We start from the raw sequence: 16574 nt of genomic DNA on the forward strand, positions 1-16574 counted from the left end.
AAGGTAGGGGTGGGGGAGGCTGGAGGTAGCGAGGGAGGAGTGGCTCACTCAGAGGCGGGAAAGGTGCCTCTGGGGAACAAGGGCAGGGGACAGTAGATATCAAAGAGGGACATGATTAGGAAGGGATCATTCTTCCCCCTCCCAAACCTGCCCCTTTTCCAGCCCCCCCTGCACTCCCCTTCATGTTAGAGTGGCCCCACTGTAACCCTGTCTCCAGGTTCTAGCTCTTTGCTTCTTCCTCCATCTCTACCCCCACCCCCATCATGGACTGTCCACTCCACTCACACCCACTCTCTTGCTCAAGGCCTCCCTCTTGGTATCCCTTGACCCAGCAGCCAAGGGCAGCTTTATAAAACAAAAATCTGACTGTGCCCCCTCCCCACCTCTCTCCTGCTCCACTCCTTGCACAGAACCTCATAATAAAGCTCAACCTTTTTATAATGATTCTGCCTGGTATAGCTTCCATGTAACAGCCTCTTGGGGCCGACCACTTCTCCCCTCTGAGTGGAGGAGTATTATTAACTTCTTTGCTCCACAAGCTTGGTCAAATAGTTCTCTCAGCCATCTGGGCTGCCTCCTTCAGAGCTGTGGCCTCTCTGGGTTGTCACTTCGCAGGCCCGGTGTCTTCCTCCCTGGACTGTGAAATCTGTGAAGCTCAGGTCACACCTGGGCCTTCACAATCCTCATGTGGTCTCTAGCACAGGGCCAGACATACATGAATGAAAACTTTCCCCAGAGGCAGACAAAGACCCCGAATCACCCACACAAATCCAGACAGAGGAAGAGTCACAAGAGTTGGTTCTTGTAGAATAATTTGAAGCTCTTGGCTCAAGGTTTATTTACTCCTTTCCTCTGTTCTCCATTTCCCAGAATGCTGTCCTCCCAGACAGGGCCATAGCCCTAGTCATACTGGTGGGAGGGGTAGGTGTTGTGCCCGTCGTACTTATCGGTGGTGAGGCAGCTCAGCATGAAGTGGCCCAAATCGTGTTTGGAGATGACCCTGGAGGGCCCTCGTCCATCCAGGGTCACCGTGTAGGCCCCTGTCAGCGGCTGGTCTCCTGCAAGGTAAGGACACAGGATGGCTGAAGCCCATGTCTTTTCCCCTCCCCACAGCACATGATCACTCCTGGGTGCTTACAGCATCCCCAGCCCAGAAGGTATAAGAGTCAATGATGTATGAAACCCTTACAAACATGGAGGATACCAGTCTATACCCCTTACTTCATTCATTCGACAAATCCTTACTGATGGCCTATAAGGAGTCAGGTGTTGAGCAATCAGCAAGGGCCAAACATACAAGAGCCCCTGCCCTTTGCATGCAGAGCTTCCCTGGGAAAAGTCAACAAATAAGAGAGTAAAATAGACAATATGTTACAAGGAGAGAAATAAAGCAGGGACTAGGCTAGGAACGGTTAACTCAATGCTACCCATGAGTAAACTGAATCCGCAAGAGACAAAGTCAACCCCAGGCTTGCAAAGGGTGACTTCCCAGTGGTAAAGGCTAGATTTGCTCTGGGTCCTTACATCTGGAGGCAGAACCTGGCCATTAGGAGGGCATCTGTTGGCTCCACTATGATAGTTAAAAAACTCTGACAGTGACCAACTTAACTGAGGGACTGAACTCAGCCTACCAGTGCAGGGGCAACCTGGAATGGAACCATGTGCACGAAAAAACGCACACCCTCTTTCAAGTGGCATTCCTGCCAACAATGTTTAATCTGAGCCTGAGAGAAAACAAGCAGAGAAATCCAGAACATGGGATATTTAGAAAGATACCTGGCTTGGTTAATTTTATGAGACATATTTCAAAAAAGAGATGGAGGATTGTTCCAGATTCAAGGTGGCATAGCACACAACCCACGATCCTTGGTTGGATCCTGATTTCGTAGGGAGGGAATATTGAAGTATATATATATTTTTACATTTTTTAAGGATTTTACTTTTAAGTAATCTCTGCACCCAATGTGCGTGCAGATAAGTAATCTATGCCCCAATGTGGGGCTTGAACCCACAACCCCAAGATTAAGAGTTGCAGCTCTTCCAACTGAGCCACGCAGGCATTCCAATATTTCTTGACCGTTGGAGAAATCTGAAAAACTTTTTTTAAGATTTTATTTATTTATTTGACACAGAGAGACAGATCACAAGTAGGCAGAGGCAGGTGGGGGTGGGGGGTGGGCAGGCTCCCTGCTGAGCAGAGAGCCCGATGTGGGTCTTGATCCCAGGACTCTGAGATCATGACCTGAACTGAAGGCAGAGACTTAACCCGCTGAGCCACCCAGGCACCCTGAAAAATCTGAATATTGACTATGGCATGGACACTAAATGATATGATAAGAGTTCAGATCCATTCCCTTGGTGCACTAATGGTACACAGGGTCATTCCCAAAGACTTTTCTTCTTGGGAAATGCCTACTGATGTTCTAGGAGTGGAGTGTGACAAGGTCTGGACCTTACTCTCAAATGGTTCAGCCAGAAAAAAAATTTTTTTTAATTTTTAAAAATTTCTTTTTCTTTTTCAGAAAAAAAAGTTTAAAATATGTATATATTTATACATATATACCCCCTTTTTTAAACATACATATATTTAAATAGATATATTTACTCCCTTCCCTTTTTTTAGAATGGTACTATGTGTTCAATACTTTTGAGGCTGATGTCTTTGGGTTTCACTTTCAAATCCGGGAGGTCAAGATATGCACAGGCACTCTGTAATACGTACTCTGTTCAGAGACGACAAAACCAAGGCCAGACGCCATGGGCCCGAGGTCCACCTGGTGCCGGGGCTGGGATTTTGACCCAGCTTCACCCTGTAGCCTCACCACTGCTGCTGAGTCAAAGCTTAGGATTCTGGTCCCAGGAGGGCCTAAACACTGAACTTTATTTGACCCTCTAGAAGGTATGCAGGCCTCCTCCTGTCAGGGGTCCCAGGAGGCAGAAGGCAAAGTAGAACTGCTCAAAGCAGGGATGCCTGGGTGGCTAAGCAGGGTAAGTACCTGCCTTCAGCTCAGGTAATGATCTAGAGGTCCTGGGATCGAGCCCTGTGTCAGGTGCCCTGCTCAGCAGGGAGTCTGCTTCTCCCTCCCTCTGCTGCCTCCTGCTCATGTTGTGACTGTGTCACAAGGGCACACACTCTGTATGCAAGAGACATCTGTGAAATGAATGAGTAAATGAATGAATGTCTCCCTGAGTCTGACTCTGTGTGTCTCTCAAGGAGGATTCCAGACCTGGGAGAGGAAAAGAGAATGTAGGTCTAGTAGATATAGTTTTTAATCCTTTCCACAACGCCACTGGGAAGTATGGTTCCTCTGGATTAGTTCATCAGACAAGTATTTACTGAGTGTCTACTATATGCTGAGCCCTGTTCTGGGTAGTGGGAACACAGCTGTGATTGAAATTAAACAAAATCCCTGCCTTCAAAGAGTTAATTAACATCCTAGTGATAGAGGCACACACTAAATAAGTAAAGGAATGATATGGGGCACCTGGGTGGCTCAGTAGTTAAGCTTCTGCCTTTGGCTCAGGTCATGATCCCAGGGTCCTAGGATCGAGCCCCGCATCTGGCTCCCCGCTCAGCGGGGAGTCAGCTCCTCTCTCTCTGCCTGCTGCTCTGCCTACTTGTGCGCGCTCTCTCTGTCAAATAAATAAATAAATAAAATCTTTAAAAAAAAAAGAAAGAAAGGAATGATATGCTCTGTGTGGTGAAAGGGAAGTCCCCTTCCCTTGAAGATGGGCTAGCTCCAGTAACTCACTTCAAATAATAATAATAATAAATAAGCGCTGTTTTACATTTCTGAACTTGGGGTGGTTGGTTCAACAGAGCGAGGCAAAAAAGGTGTCAGAAAGGAGACAAAAGCAAGCAAGACAGAGAAGAGAAAGTGAAAAGGGAAGGCCTGCAATTTTAGAATGGCTGGGGAAGCCCTGGCAGACCTCCCCTGCAGGCAGGAGGGGGGGTGAGTTGGTGGCGACCCTGCCACCAGGTCCCAGCCCTACTCACCTATATGTGGTGGCATCACAGCCACGTACTTCAGGCCCGATTCCTGCAGCACCTTGTGCATCCGGATATGGTCATCGGTCACGTCCTGCAGTCGTGGGGGCACCTTGGTTGGGTCCCACAAAAGGAAGGCTGGGGTGGAGGGAACACAGGGCATGGTGAGCCAAAGCTTGAACACAGACTGCCCAGGCCACACAGCCTGCCAGCCTTAGGCCAGGACAAAACCCTACAGGGGCTCTCCACAGCCTTGCATCTGGCCCAGCCTCCTGGCTTCCTGACGGCCACCCAAGGGCTGACCACTTCTCTCCCTACCTGTTCCTGTCCAGTTACCTATCTGCCTCCTCCCTGGTCTGCCTACCCAACACTCCCTTTCACATACTCTGCCCCGCCATGGTCCCACCTCAGAGCCTTTGCACCTACTGATCCCTCTCCCCACCCCCCAGGTCGCTTCCCTTCTTGGGGAGGATGAAACCCAGGGGCAAGGCGTGGAGACCGTGGAGAGACAGCCAGCCATGAGCTGTATGAACTCAGCACAGCTGGTGGGCCTCCCTGGGCTTCCTCTGCCTTCCATACAACAGGGCATAAGAACTTCTGTTAACTGAGCACCTAGCATGTGCCTCTGTGAGCATAGATACTCAGAATTTGGTGAGGATTAAGTGGCATTCGTCCCTAAGGGCTCAGATGGTGCCTAGCACACAGTCAGTGCTCAGTAAATGCTGTTCGCTTTAGCTGTCCCTTTATGAAATCTGTCCTTTGGACAATTTTAGGCAAGCATTTGTTTAATGTCTCTCTCCTCATAAATGAGGGAACTCTGTGAGAGGAGAGAGGACATACCTGGTCTGTGTAAGCCAGGCTCTGTCCTTTCCTGCAGGAGGCTCTCCCTGCCCTCCTCCCGGGCTGGGTCAGGGGCCACCTCAGGGTTTCTCCTGTTCTGGCCCTTTTCCCTCTGCCTGTATTTCTCCATCTTGGCCCTGACTTCTGGGGCCTATCACTGTGTGGCAATGGGGCTGTTCACCACTTCCTTCCCTCCTATGAGACCCAGGAGTACAGAGCCTGGGGATGTACTGGTCACCACTGTGTCCCCAGCATCACCCAGCAAGGTTCATGCACAGTTAGTGCTCAATAAATGCAGAGTAACTTGGGATGGCTCCAATGCCACCTTGCAGAAGCCTTTGGCTGCCTGTCTAGGACCTGCCCTGCCCAACCCTTCAGTCCCATCCCTATGACCCCGCCACCCACCCGAGGTGCACGCCACGACCTTGTCCACGCCATGGGCCTTCATGGCCGCCACAATGTTCCGGGCGCCCTCGGACATAACTGTGGTAGGACCTTAGAGGGAACAGAGAGTGGCTGTCACTAGCAGGTGGTGGTGGTGGCAGGGGTGGCAGGGGTGGGGCCGGGGGCGGGGGTGGTGCTGGGGGCCGAGGCCCAGGGGTGGGCCGTGGGCAGAGGGGGGGCCCAGTACTGAGGTCATTGCGGGTGCCCAGCAGCACGATGACGGCATCCTGCCCAGCCACAGTCTTGTCTACATCGGCCGCATGCAGAACATCACCCACTACCACGTGGGCCGGCTGGGGCCCCTCTGGGGGCAGCCTGGAGGTGTCCCGCACCAGCACTGTCACCTCATAACCTGTGGGCAAAGAAGGACAGAAAGGCATGTCAGTAGGCTTGTGGGCTGGCACCCCCAGGCTCCAGGAGCTGGGTCCTAGAGGGTGCCATGAACCCCAAATCACCCCCCAGGCCCCCTGTGAGGCTGCAATACCTTCATGCCAGTTTGTAAACGACCTGCCTCCAAGGGCCTCCCCCAACACTCCCAAACTGCTCCATTCTCCAGAAACTACAGGGTTAAACCCTGGCATCCCACTGGTCTATGCCCCCTATCCTCGGTCCTGGAGAAAACTGAGGTATAGAGGAAAATATGAGCTGCCCAAAGGTTGCCCAGTGATGCAATTGGTCCTCTAGGCTTACTTCTGAAGGTCTGGGCTCAGTCTAAGTGGTCATTAAGATGGACATACCATCTTGGTATGTCCCCTCCCAAAGAATTTTGAGTAACTCTATGTTTATATATTTTTTATTTTATTTTATTTTATTTTTTTTTAAAGATTTTATTTATTTATTTGACAGAGAGAAATCACAAGTAGGTAGAGAGGCAGGCAGAGAGAGAGAGGAGGAAGCAGGCTCCCTGCCGAGCAGAGAGCCCGATGCGGGACTCGATCCCAGGACCCTGAGATCATGACCTGAGCCGAAGGCAGCGGCTCAACCACTGAGCCACCCAGGCGCCCTGTTTATATATTTTTTAAAGATTTTATTTATTTGACAAGAGTCAGAGAGTGCACAAGCAGGAGGAACACCAGGCAGAGGGAGCAGCAGGCTCCCACTGAGCAAGGAGCCCAATGCGGCACTCGATCTCAGGACCTGGGATCATGACCTGAGCCAAAGGCAGACGCTTAGCCAGCCGAGTGAGCCACCCAGGTGCCCCAAAATAAAATCTTAAAGAAAAAAAAGAAGAAAGAAAGAAAATAAAATAAATAAATAAAAAGAAAGTGGAAGAGAGACCAGCACTCTCTGTTCAACAGGGGAGGCACAGCAAGAGGACAGCTGTCTGGAATCCTGGAAGAGGGTCCTCACCAGAAGCCAGATCTATCGATACCTTATCTTGAACTTCTCAGTCTCCAGAACTATGAGAAATAAATGTCTATCGTTAAAGTCACCAGTCTATGCTATTTTGTTACAGGTGCCTGAGCTGACTGAGACAGCTCACTGGAAAGATCAGGGACAATATGATTTATCCAAACAAATATGGACCACAAAGAACTGAAACACATGAAGTACTTAAAAATGAGTTCTGGGGCGTCTGGGTGGCTCAGTGGGTTAAAGCCTCTGCCTTCGGCTCAGGTCATGATCCCAGGGTCCTGGGATCAAGCCCCACATTGGGCTCTCTGCTCAGCAGGGAGCCTGCTTCCTCCTCTCTCTCTCTCTCTGCCTGCCTCTCTGCCTACTTGTGATCTGTCAAATAAATAAATAAAATCTTAAAAAAAAAATCTGTGGGGCGCCTGGGTGGCTCAGTGGGTTAAGCCGCTGCCTTCGGCTCAGGTCATGATCTCAGGGTCTTGGGATTGAGTCCCACATCGGGCTCTCTGCTCAGCAGGGAGCCTGCTTCCTTCTCTCACTCTCTATCTGCCTGCCTCTCTGCCTACTTGTGATCTCTGTCTGTCAAATAAATAAAATCTTTAAAAAAAAAAATCTGTGAGTTCCTAATGATAGTAACCAAGAAACCTCATGGGTCATCAGGACAGTTGTGAGAGGATTCATTCATTATTTGGAAAATGAGAAAAGGAAAAACAACATTGTTCCACTTCTGTCCTCATGTATTTCTTTTTCTTTTTAAAAAGATTTTTTAATTTTTATTTATTTGACAGAGAGAGATCACAAATAGGCAGAGAGGCAGGCAGAGAAAGAGAGAGAGGAAGGGAAGCAAGCTCCCTGCTGAGCAGAGAGCCCAATGCAGGGCGATTCGGGGCTCGATCCCAGGACCCTGGGATCATGACCTGAGTCGAAGGCAGAGGCTTTAACCCACTGAGCCATCTAGGTTCCCCGAGTCCTCATGTATTTCTTAAAAACAAATGATGGGAAAGGGTTGCATGTGGGATAGCAGAGCACCCCCTGTGCTGCTGCCACCATGCCGGACAGCTGGGACAAGGACAGGGACCCCAAGCCCCAGTGCCGATGCTCGCACCTCACCGCAGACCTCGCTGCCCAACCCTGTAACCTATTTGACGAAGGCCTTTGACCTCCTCGCAGACCTGCCCGTAACCCTAGTGAGAGTTTATAGAGAAGCGGCATGCAAGAAAACAGGTATTACTACTACCACTGAGAGGTCCACCATGTGCTAAACATCACTGGACACTGGGAAGAGGATGTCTTGTGCATATTTGAAACAGAAATGCAACAAAGGGGCCCCTGGGTGGCTCAGTTGGTTAAGCGTCTGCCTTCAGCTCTGGTCACGATCCCAAAGTCCTGGCATCAAGCCCTGCATGGGGCTCTCTGCTCAGTGAGGAGCCTGCTTCTCCCTCACCCTCTACTGCCGCTCTGCCTACTTGTGCTTTCTCTCTCTCTGTCAAATAAATAAATAAAGTCTTAAAAAATAATAAAAAAAGAAAAAACCCAACATGTTTAAAATAAATAAATAAATAGATAGATAGATAAATAACAAACAAATGATGGGAGATTTGAACACTCTGGGGCAAAGGTGATGATAATAAGGATAATATTTATACAACTTTTCACATATATTAATTCATTTAACACTCAAAGTAACCCTGGGTTGGAACTGCGGCCCCACCACTAGCTAGCTGTATGACAAGGGGCAAGTCACTTAGCCTCTCTTGGCCTTAGGGCCTTCATTTGTAAAGCCACACTAATAATAGTCTCTACCTTACAGGGTTAATGTAGATTTAAATAATGTATCAAAAGACTTAACGTGATCAGGTGATTTTTGGCAAGTGTGCCGGGACAATTCAAGGGGTGAAAGAATAGTCTTGTCTTTGCTTTTCTTTTTTTAAAGATTTTATTTATTTACTTGACACAGAGAGAGGTCACAAGTAGGCAGAGAGGCAGGCAGAGAAAGGAGGAAGCAGTCTCCCTGCTGAGCAGAGAGCCAGATGTGGGGCTTGATCCCAGGACTCCAGGATCATGACCTGAGCCAAAGGCAGAGGCTTTAACCCACTGAACCACCCAGGGGCCCCAATCTTTTCAACAAATGATGCTGGGGCAACTGGATATCCATCTGTAAAAAGAATGAATTCAGATCCCTACCTCACACCATATATGAAAATTAACTCAAAATGACCACAGACCTAAATGTAAGAGCTAAAACCAAAAAAAAACCATAAAAAAAAAATCTTAGGGAAACAAACAAACACAGCTGTAAATCTTTGTGACTTTGGATCAGGCAATAGTTTCCTAGCTATGACATGAAAAACATAAGCCACAAAAGAAAACACAGACACACTGACATCATCAAAATTAAAAACTTGTGTGCTTCAAGGACACCATCAAGAAAGCGAAAAGATAATCCATAGAATGGGAGGAAACTTTTGCAAGTTATACATCTGATAAGGAACTTGTATTTAAGATATATAAAGAATTTCTACACCTCAGAAATAAAAAAACCCAATTAAAAATTGGGCAAAATGGGGCACCTGGGTGGCTCAGTTGGTTGGGCGACTGCCTTCGGCTCAGGTCATGATCCTGGAGTCCCAGGATTGAGTCCCGCATCGGGCTCTCTGCTTGGCAGGGAGTCTGCTTCTCCCTCTGACCCTCCCCTTCTCATACTCTCTCTCTCTCTCAAATAAATAAATAAAATCTTTAAAAAAAAATTGGGCAAAATGTCCAAATAGAGACTTCTCCAAGGAAGATACACAAATGGCCAATAAATATGCAGAAACACTCTACATCACTGGTCATCAAAGAAATGCAAATCAAAACCACTGAGACAACTCCAGACCCACTAGAATGGGTAATAAAAAAGACAGACATTAAATACTAGTGCACAATGATGGGGCGCCTGGGTGGCTCAGTGGTTTGGGCTGCTGCCTTTGGCTCGGGTCATGATCTCAGGGTCCTGGGATCGAGCCCCGCATCGGGCTCCCTGCTCCGCAGGAAGCCTGCTTCCCTCTCTCTCTCTCTCTGCCTGCCTCTCTGCCTACTTGTGATCTCCGTCTTTCAAATAAATAAATAAAATCTTAAAAAATAAATAAATAAATAAATAAATAAATACTAGTGCACAATGAGAAATTGAAACCCTCATACACTACTTATGGGTGTGCTGATGATGCAGCTACTTTGGAAAAGTCTGGTAGTTCCTCTAAAGAATAAAAGTGGAATTATCTGGGGTGGCTGGGTGGCTCAGTGGGTTAAAGCCTCTGCCTTCAGCTCAGGTCATGATCTCAGGGTCCTGGGATGGAGCCCAGCATTGGGCTCTCTGCTCAGCAGGCAGCCTGCTTCCCGCCGCCCTCCTCCCCCACTCCTCGCCGCCCTCCTCCCCCATTCCCCACCGCCTGCCTCTCTGCTTACTTGTGATCTCTCTCTCTCTCTCTTTCTCTGTCAAATAAATAAATAAAATCTTCAAAAACAAAAACAACAACAACAAAAATACATGGAGTTACCAGATGACTCAGCCTTTCCACTCCTAGGTATATGCCCAAGGGAACTGAAGACATATGGTCACATAAAAATTATTAGGTCAAAGTCCACAGAGGCATTATTCACAATAGCCCCAAGTGGAAATGTCCCTCAACCACATGGATAAATAAAATATGGTCTATCCATACAATGCACGTAACAGTATCCAATGATGGAAAGAAAGGACATACTGACACATGCTACAATATAGATACATCTTGAAAAAATGTTTTTTTGCTAAGTGAAAGAAGCCAGGCCCAAAGAGCCAAATAGTGTAGGATTCCATTTAAAGATTTTATTTTTATTTATTTGTCAGAGAGAGAGAGCAAGCACAGGCAGGGAGAGCGGCAGGCAGAGGGAGAAGCAAACTCCCTGCCGAGCAAGGAGCCTGATGTGGGACTCGATCCCAGGATGGTGGGATCATGACCGACGCCGAAGGCAGCGCTTAACCAACTGAGCCACCCAGAAATCCCTGTGTAGGATTCCATTTATTCGGAACATCCAGAACAAGCAAATCCATACAAACAGAAAGTAGATGAGTAGTTGCCCACAGCTGGGGGAGAGGTTGAGAAGAAAAATGGAGGGTGGTGGTGACTTCTAGGTATTTCTTTTGGGGGTGATGAAAATGTTCTAAATTAGTTGGCATGATGTCTGCACAACTCTGTGATTAGGCCAGAAAGAACGAAGTTGTATACTTCAAGTGGGTGAATTAAATGGGATATGAAGGAAATCTAAACAAAACAAAGCTGTTATAAAAGTATGAAACTTGGGCTCAGTTGGTTAAGTAGCTGCCGTCTTCAGCTTAGGTCATGGTCCTGGAGTCCCGGGATTGAGTCCCGCATCGGGCTCCCTGCTGGGTAGGGAGTCTGCTTCTCCCTCTGACCCTCCCCCATTTCATGCTCTCTCTCTCTCTCTCTCTCTCATTCTCTTTCCTTCTCAAATAAAATCTTTTTAAAAAAATATTTTATTGGGGCGCATGGATGGCTCAGTGGGTTAAGGCCTCTGCCTGCAGTTCGGGTCATGATCCCAAGGTCCTGGGATCAAGCCACACGTCGGGCTCTCTGCTCCACAGGGAGCCTGCTTCCTCCCCCCCTCTCTCTCTGCCTGCCTCTCTACCTACTTGTGATTTCTTTCTCTCTGTCAAATAAATAAAATCTTTAAAAAATATATTTTATTTATTTACTTGACAGACATAGATCACAAGTAGGCAGAGAGGCAGGCAGAGGGGCGGGGGAAGCAGGCTCCCCACTGAGCAGAGAGCCTGTTTCAGGGCTGGATCCCAGGACCCTGGGATCATGACCTGAGCCGAAGGCAGAGGCTGTAACCCAATGAGCCATCCAGGCGCCCCTCAAATAAATAAAATGTTCAAAAAAAAAAAGTATGAAGCTAAGACAAATGAAAAGTTTAGGGGAGTGCCTGGCACAGGAATGAATGATCTGTAGGTGCTGGCTGTTCCCACAATTTTTAATCATCTCAGAATGTTATTTCCTGGGGGCCTGGGTGGTTCAGTCAGTTAAGAGTCTGCCTTCAGCTCAGGTCATGATCTCAGAGTCCTGGGATCGAGTCCTGTGTCAGGGTCCCTGCTCAGCGGAAGCCTGATTCTCCCCCTCTCTCTGCTGCTCGCCCTGCTTGTGCACGCTCTCTCTCTCGGTCAAAAAAAATAAATAAACCCTTAAAAAAAAAAAAAAAAAAGAATGTTATTTCCTGTCCTGGTCTAGGCCTCCCTGGGTTCCTGGCCCCTGTCTCACCCCCTCCCATCCGTATTCCACATGGCAGCCAGGCAGAGCTTTCCACAGTTACACTGAAGTCCCCTCCTGCTCATATCCCTCCCATGATGCCCCTCCCCACAGCGCCCTGAGATAAAGTCTATGCTCCTCACAACAGCCTTCCAGTCCCTCGGGGTCTGTCCTCTCCTCTTCAGCCTGCCCTGGACCCACTGCCCTCTTCACCCACTGCACCTCTTTCAGTTCCCCAAATCCATCATGTTGTTTCCTGCCTCCTGGTCTTTGCACGTGCTGCCCCCTCTGCCTCAAGCACCCTTCTCCTTTCCCTGGGGCCGCTGGTTACTTGGGTGTCCTCTGTCATTGTTCTCTGTCGCTTACGCTGCCCTGGAGTAAATCAATGGCCCTGCAGTTCTGGGGACATCGTCACATTCGCCACCATCTCCCTGGGGTTTGATAAACACAAAAGTGCAGGCTTTACTGCCCTATGGACCTGGGTTCCAACTCTGCCACTTACTAGCTGAGGAATCACAGGAAACACCTTCCCTGATTGAACCCCAGTCTCCCCTATAGTGTGAAAACGATAAATCCCAGTGTCCCCATCCCGTGTGACCACCTTTCTTAAGGGAATGACACAAAACCTGTGCTGTACTCATACACATCAGGGAGCCAATGTAGGCATTGGTTAACTACCAATGGTTAAAATGGACCCTAGTAATTCCGGGTATTCTGGGGGAGAAAAATGTCCTCCTGGAGAGAACTTGGACACAGGCTCAGTACAAGGGTGCCCATTAGTGTTCTATTTTTGCTGATTAGTGACATTTATGGAGAACCTCTTACCGGCCAAGTGCTGTGCTAATCTTTTTAATGGATGAATGGTATTGTTTTTCAAAAAAATTTTTTAGCACAACCCACATTTAAATGAAAATTTCAATAGCCACATGTGATTAGTGGCCACCATACCAAACAGCAGTGTTTTAGAATTTACAGATTTTTACCCTTTAGAAAACAGAGTGTTTGGATGGTACTTCCAAACTTTTTCCTTCTTCTTCATCTTTTTCTTCTTCTTCTTTTTTTTTTTTTTTAACAAATCCCTTACTTGATATTTTTCTCTTAATTTTTTATTTTGAAATAAATTTAGATACCTAGGAAAGTTGCAAGACCTCAATTCTCATGCTTGCTTTTGCTTTATCTTTCTGTGTGTGTGTAATATATAACATACATAATTGTATATGTATATATATATAAATACATTTATACATAAACACACATTTTTTTTTCCTAACAATCTGAGAGTACGTTACAGAGATCATTCCCCTTTTAGGCTTTTTTGATCTCAACCCTCAATACGAAATGAATTTCAAAGCCTAACCCAGTATATACAAATCCATGCATAGGTAACTGAAAGAAGGTTCATAACACCAATATTCAACATGCGATACACTCTGACACCTTTATGACCAACTTAAGTATATTTCAGAACTCGCTATCACCCACAGTTTGAAAAGCACCAGATTGCAACAACCCTAAAAGGTATTAACTGCCCATTTTGAAGATGGAGAAATTGAAGCAATTTTAGGCAACTAAGCGGGGTTCACATGACTATGAATTCACTTAGCCTATAGAAGGCTTACTGAAGTCCCCTCCGGCTCATATCCCTCTGAGCACCAACTATATACTGAACACGGTTCTGCACATTTCCCATATATTATCTCATTTAATCACTGCAAGCACCCGGGAGCAAGAGCTACTAGTTTTATTCCCACTTTCCAGTTATCCAGGCACACAGGTGATAAGGCATTTGACTATGTAGGTAGTAAGTGTTAGAGCTGGGATTGGCATGCGGGCAGGCTAGAACGAGCGTCATAGAATGACTGAGGTAAATAAAGTCCCAATTCAGTCAAGCTCTTCTTTTTCTGATGGGGACAGTGAGGCTCAGGGGTTCACTGTGGCTCTGAAGAGACTTAGGCCTCAGCTCTCAATTGCCTGGGGGTGCAGTCCCAATTGTGCCCAGCAGGGCGGACAAACGCTGTTCATGGAATTCAGGATTAAGGGTAAGGGAGTCACATGAGAATCCAGATCCTCATGGTGACTCAGCACCTCTAAACTTCTCCCTCTTACTTCCTCCCCCAGAAATGCTTATCCACAAATTTCTTTCCACCCTCCCCACAAATCAAGATCCTCACTAGGTCTTTTTGGAGAAGGGGTGAGCAGTGGGCCTGTCTGACAAGGAACTCTCAGGCAGAGTGTGCAAAGGGTGGGCTGGGCTATGAGACATCATAGCAGCCTCCACCCCTTTGGGGCACCCAGATAGCTAATATCTTCAGAGTCACTGAGACCAGCAAGGGTGGGGCCCTATATCTGGAAGTCCCAGGCCCTACTGGGGGTTGGTGAAGTCTGGATAGTGGAGGCAGGGAGGCTGCGAGGTGCTTATCCCTTTTCTTGAGACAACTGTGAATTTCCAGCTCTCACCCACTTTCCCACGACCAGAGCCCAAGTCTTCACCTATGTCTCTGCTATGCTTTTTCCATTAGGGGCTCCCAGCAACCCCCCCCCCCCCAGAAGTCTCCACTTCCAGCCTTGGTGCCCCAGCCCGGAGCCCATCGACTTTTGTTGGCAGTTAAGAGCACAGGCTGGGTTCAAATCCCAGCACCAGCACTTTCCAGTGGTCTGATATTGGGCAAGCCACTCTCTGGGCCTCAGTTTTCTCCTCTGTCAAGTGAAGTGATACTCGTTCTGAGGGCGGTGAGGATTTAACACTGGGAAAGATCGGTAGGCGCTGGGAGGCAAGCCGCTTCCTGGCTGAGGAAGTCTTCGCTGGGTGTGCTAACAACCACCAAAACTACAATAACAACATTTCCTAAGAGCACTGTATATAAACCTATCACTGGAGTCCCCCCTTGCCTCCCAAGGCCAATTCCCAGTCCTTGGACTCACATAAAATTGGATCTCACAGCGTCCCCCACTACTGTCCCCGTCGCCACCTGCTTTGCCCCAGGTCACAAACCAAAGCACTGATGGCCCAACCAGCCTCAAGAGTCCCCTTCCTAATGCGCTGCACGTGCACCCCGCTGACATACCCCGCCCACCCCAGCTCATGCCTGCTTGCACCGCCTGCGCCAGCGTGGTGAGCCCGGTCCTGCCCGTGGCGCCGAAGATGGCAATCTTCTTGACGGCCATTCTGCGGAGTCGTGGGGGTGCGAGGCCACGAAGTTGCACGACGCGCGGGAACCCGGAACCTACTGGCTGCCTGGCCGCCCTCTCAGTCCTTCTCAGGCGGGAGAGAGGGGGCGGGACAGGGACAGAAGGCCACGCCTCAGCTTGCCTCTGGGCCAAACAGGCCACGCCTCTAGCCAGGAAGAACGCGGCGGGCGGGACGTAGTAGGCTGCGCGCCTCTGCCTGCCGCCCCGCACCGTTTCCTCCGCCTGTCACTTAGGCTGGGAGGCGTGGCCGTATCTGGCCAACTGGGAGGAGCGTGGGTGGACCCGGTGCCCCGCCTCTGAGCTCCAGCCGGAGGCGGGGCGAAACTCGGGCTCCGCCCACCGGCCTCGGCTGGCTCACGCCCCCTCTCCTAGGGCCTGACGCTGACCTGGGGTTCGCACTGTGCCCAAAGGCTTTCTGGAAGCTGCAAGGGAAGAAAGTGAGGGAGGGAGGGTGTGCCCCTGTAACTGTGTGTATATGTGCCCGTGTGACTCTGGGACTGTGAGTAGCCCCAAGGGAGAGCAAGTTTGTGGGTGACACCCTGTGCCAACCTCTGTGTGTAGCACTATGTTACATTTTGAAACCGCATGTGACAACACGTGTGGCAAGCCTTCATGATCTTCTTTTGTGACCTTGTGGTGCCACTGCGGATGACACCGTGTTTGTGATGCTGTATGCATCCAAGAAGCTGGGGGATTTGGTGTGGGACATGTGTGAGATGTGTTTTATGGGAGTGTGTGACTGTTAGACAGTGACAGTGTATGACACCCCACGTGTCATGTTGGGATGTGTGACCGTGACCCTATTTGAGTGTGTGACTGTGGGTGTTAACCCTTCTTGTGATGCTATTTGTGACTTCTTGTGACTGCATGACATATGAGTGTGTGACAATTACCGGATGTGTGACACGTGTGTGACTGGTGTGACAAGTTTGAGTGTGTAAAAATGTGTGTGACACTGTGTGATTGTGAAGCTGTGTGTGACCTGCTTGTGACTGCTTGTGACCCCATGGCAGTGTGCGACAGTCTATGACATTTGCGTGCTTGTGTGACACAGCGTGGGTGGTGACGGCACTATTTGAGTGTGTCACTATGTGTGAGGCTGTCGGGCACTGTGCCAGTGTGGGACCCCATGTGAGTGTGTGACTGCGTCTGAGTTTGAATGTTTGACTCTGTGTGACCCCGTCCGTAGGGGGTGATACTGTGTGAGTGTGTAGCTGTGGATCGTGTTTGCGACGCTGCATGTGACCCTGTGTGTGTGTGTGCCAGTGTGGGAGTGTGTGACCCCTTGAGGGTGCGTGGCTGTGGGTGACGCTACCTCTGGCCCCGCGAGTGCTGTGACTCGGTGTGTGACCGCGCGTGGGCCAGCGCTGCAGGCGGCCGAGGCGGCGGGGACCGCGGGCGGGAGGGGGTCCCGGGGGCGCGCCGAGCGCGGCGGCCGCGCGAGCGGGGGAGGCGCGGCAGTGGCGGCGGCG

The 16574-nt window shown here is 49.1% G+C and overlaps 1 protein-coding gene across 2 annotated transcripts; it reads right to left on the reverse strand.

Moving 5' to 3' along the window:
* Nucleotides 1-799: 799 nt before the first annotated feature.
* On the reverse strand, nucleotides 800-15361 carry BLVRB (biliverdin reductase B). Of its 2 annotated transcripts, none has more exons than XM_082709274.1 (5): nucleotides 15000-15361; nucleotides 5460-5624; nucleotides 5234-5323; nucleotides 3998-4126; nucleotides 800-1058 (listed from the first exon to the last, which is right to left on the reverse strand). In XM_082709274.1, exons 1-5 carry the CDS (start codon nucleotides 15076-15078, stop codon nucleotides 901-903), a joined length of 621 nt encoding a protein of 206 aa, XP_082565400.1. In that variant the 5' UTR covers nucleotides 15079-15361; the 3' UTR covers nucleotides 800-900. The 2 variants fall into 2 exon arrangements, with proteins under 2 accessions (XP_082565400.1, XP_082565401.1); XM_082709275.1 differs by having other exon boundaries at nucleotides 14979-15193.
* Nucleotides 15362-16574: the final 1213 nt, after the last annotated feature.

The sequence above is a fragment of the Mustela nivalis genome (assembly GCF_964662115.1).
Source record: "Mustela nivalis genome assembly, chromosome: 18".
Classification (NCBI taxonomy): Eukaryota; Metazoa; Chordata; class Mammalia; order Carnivora; family Mustelidae; genus Mustela; species Mustela nivalis.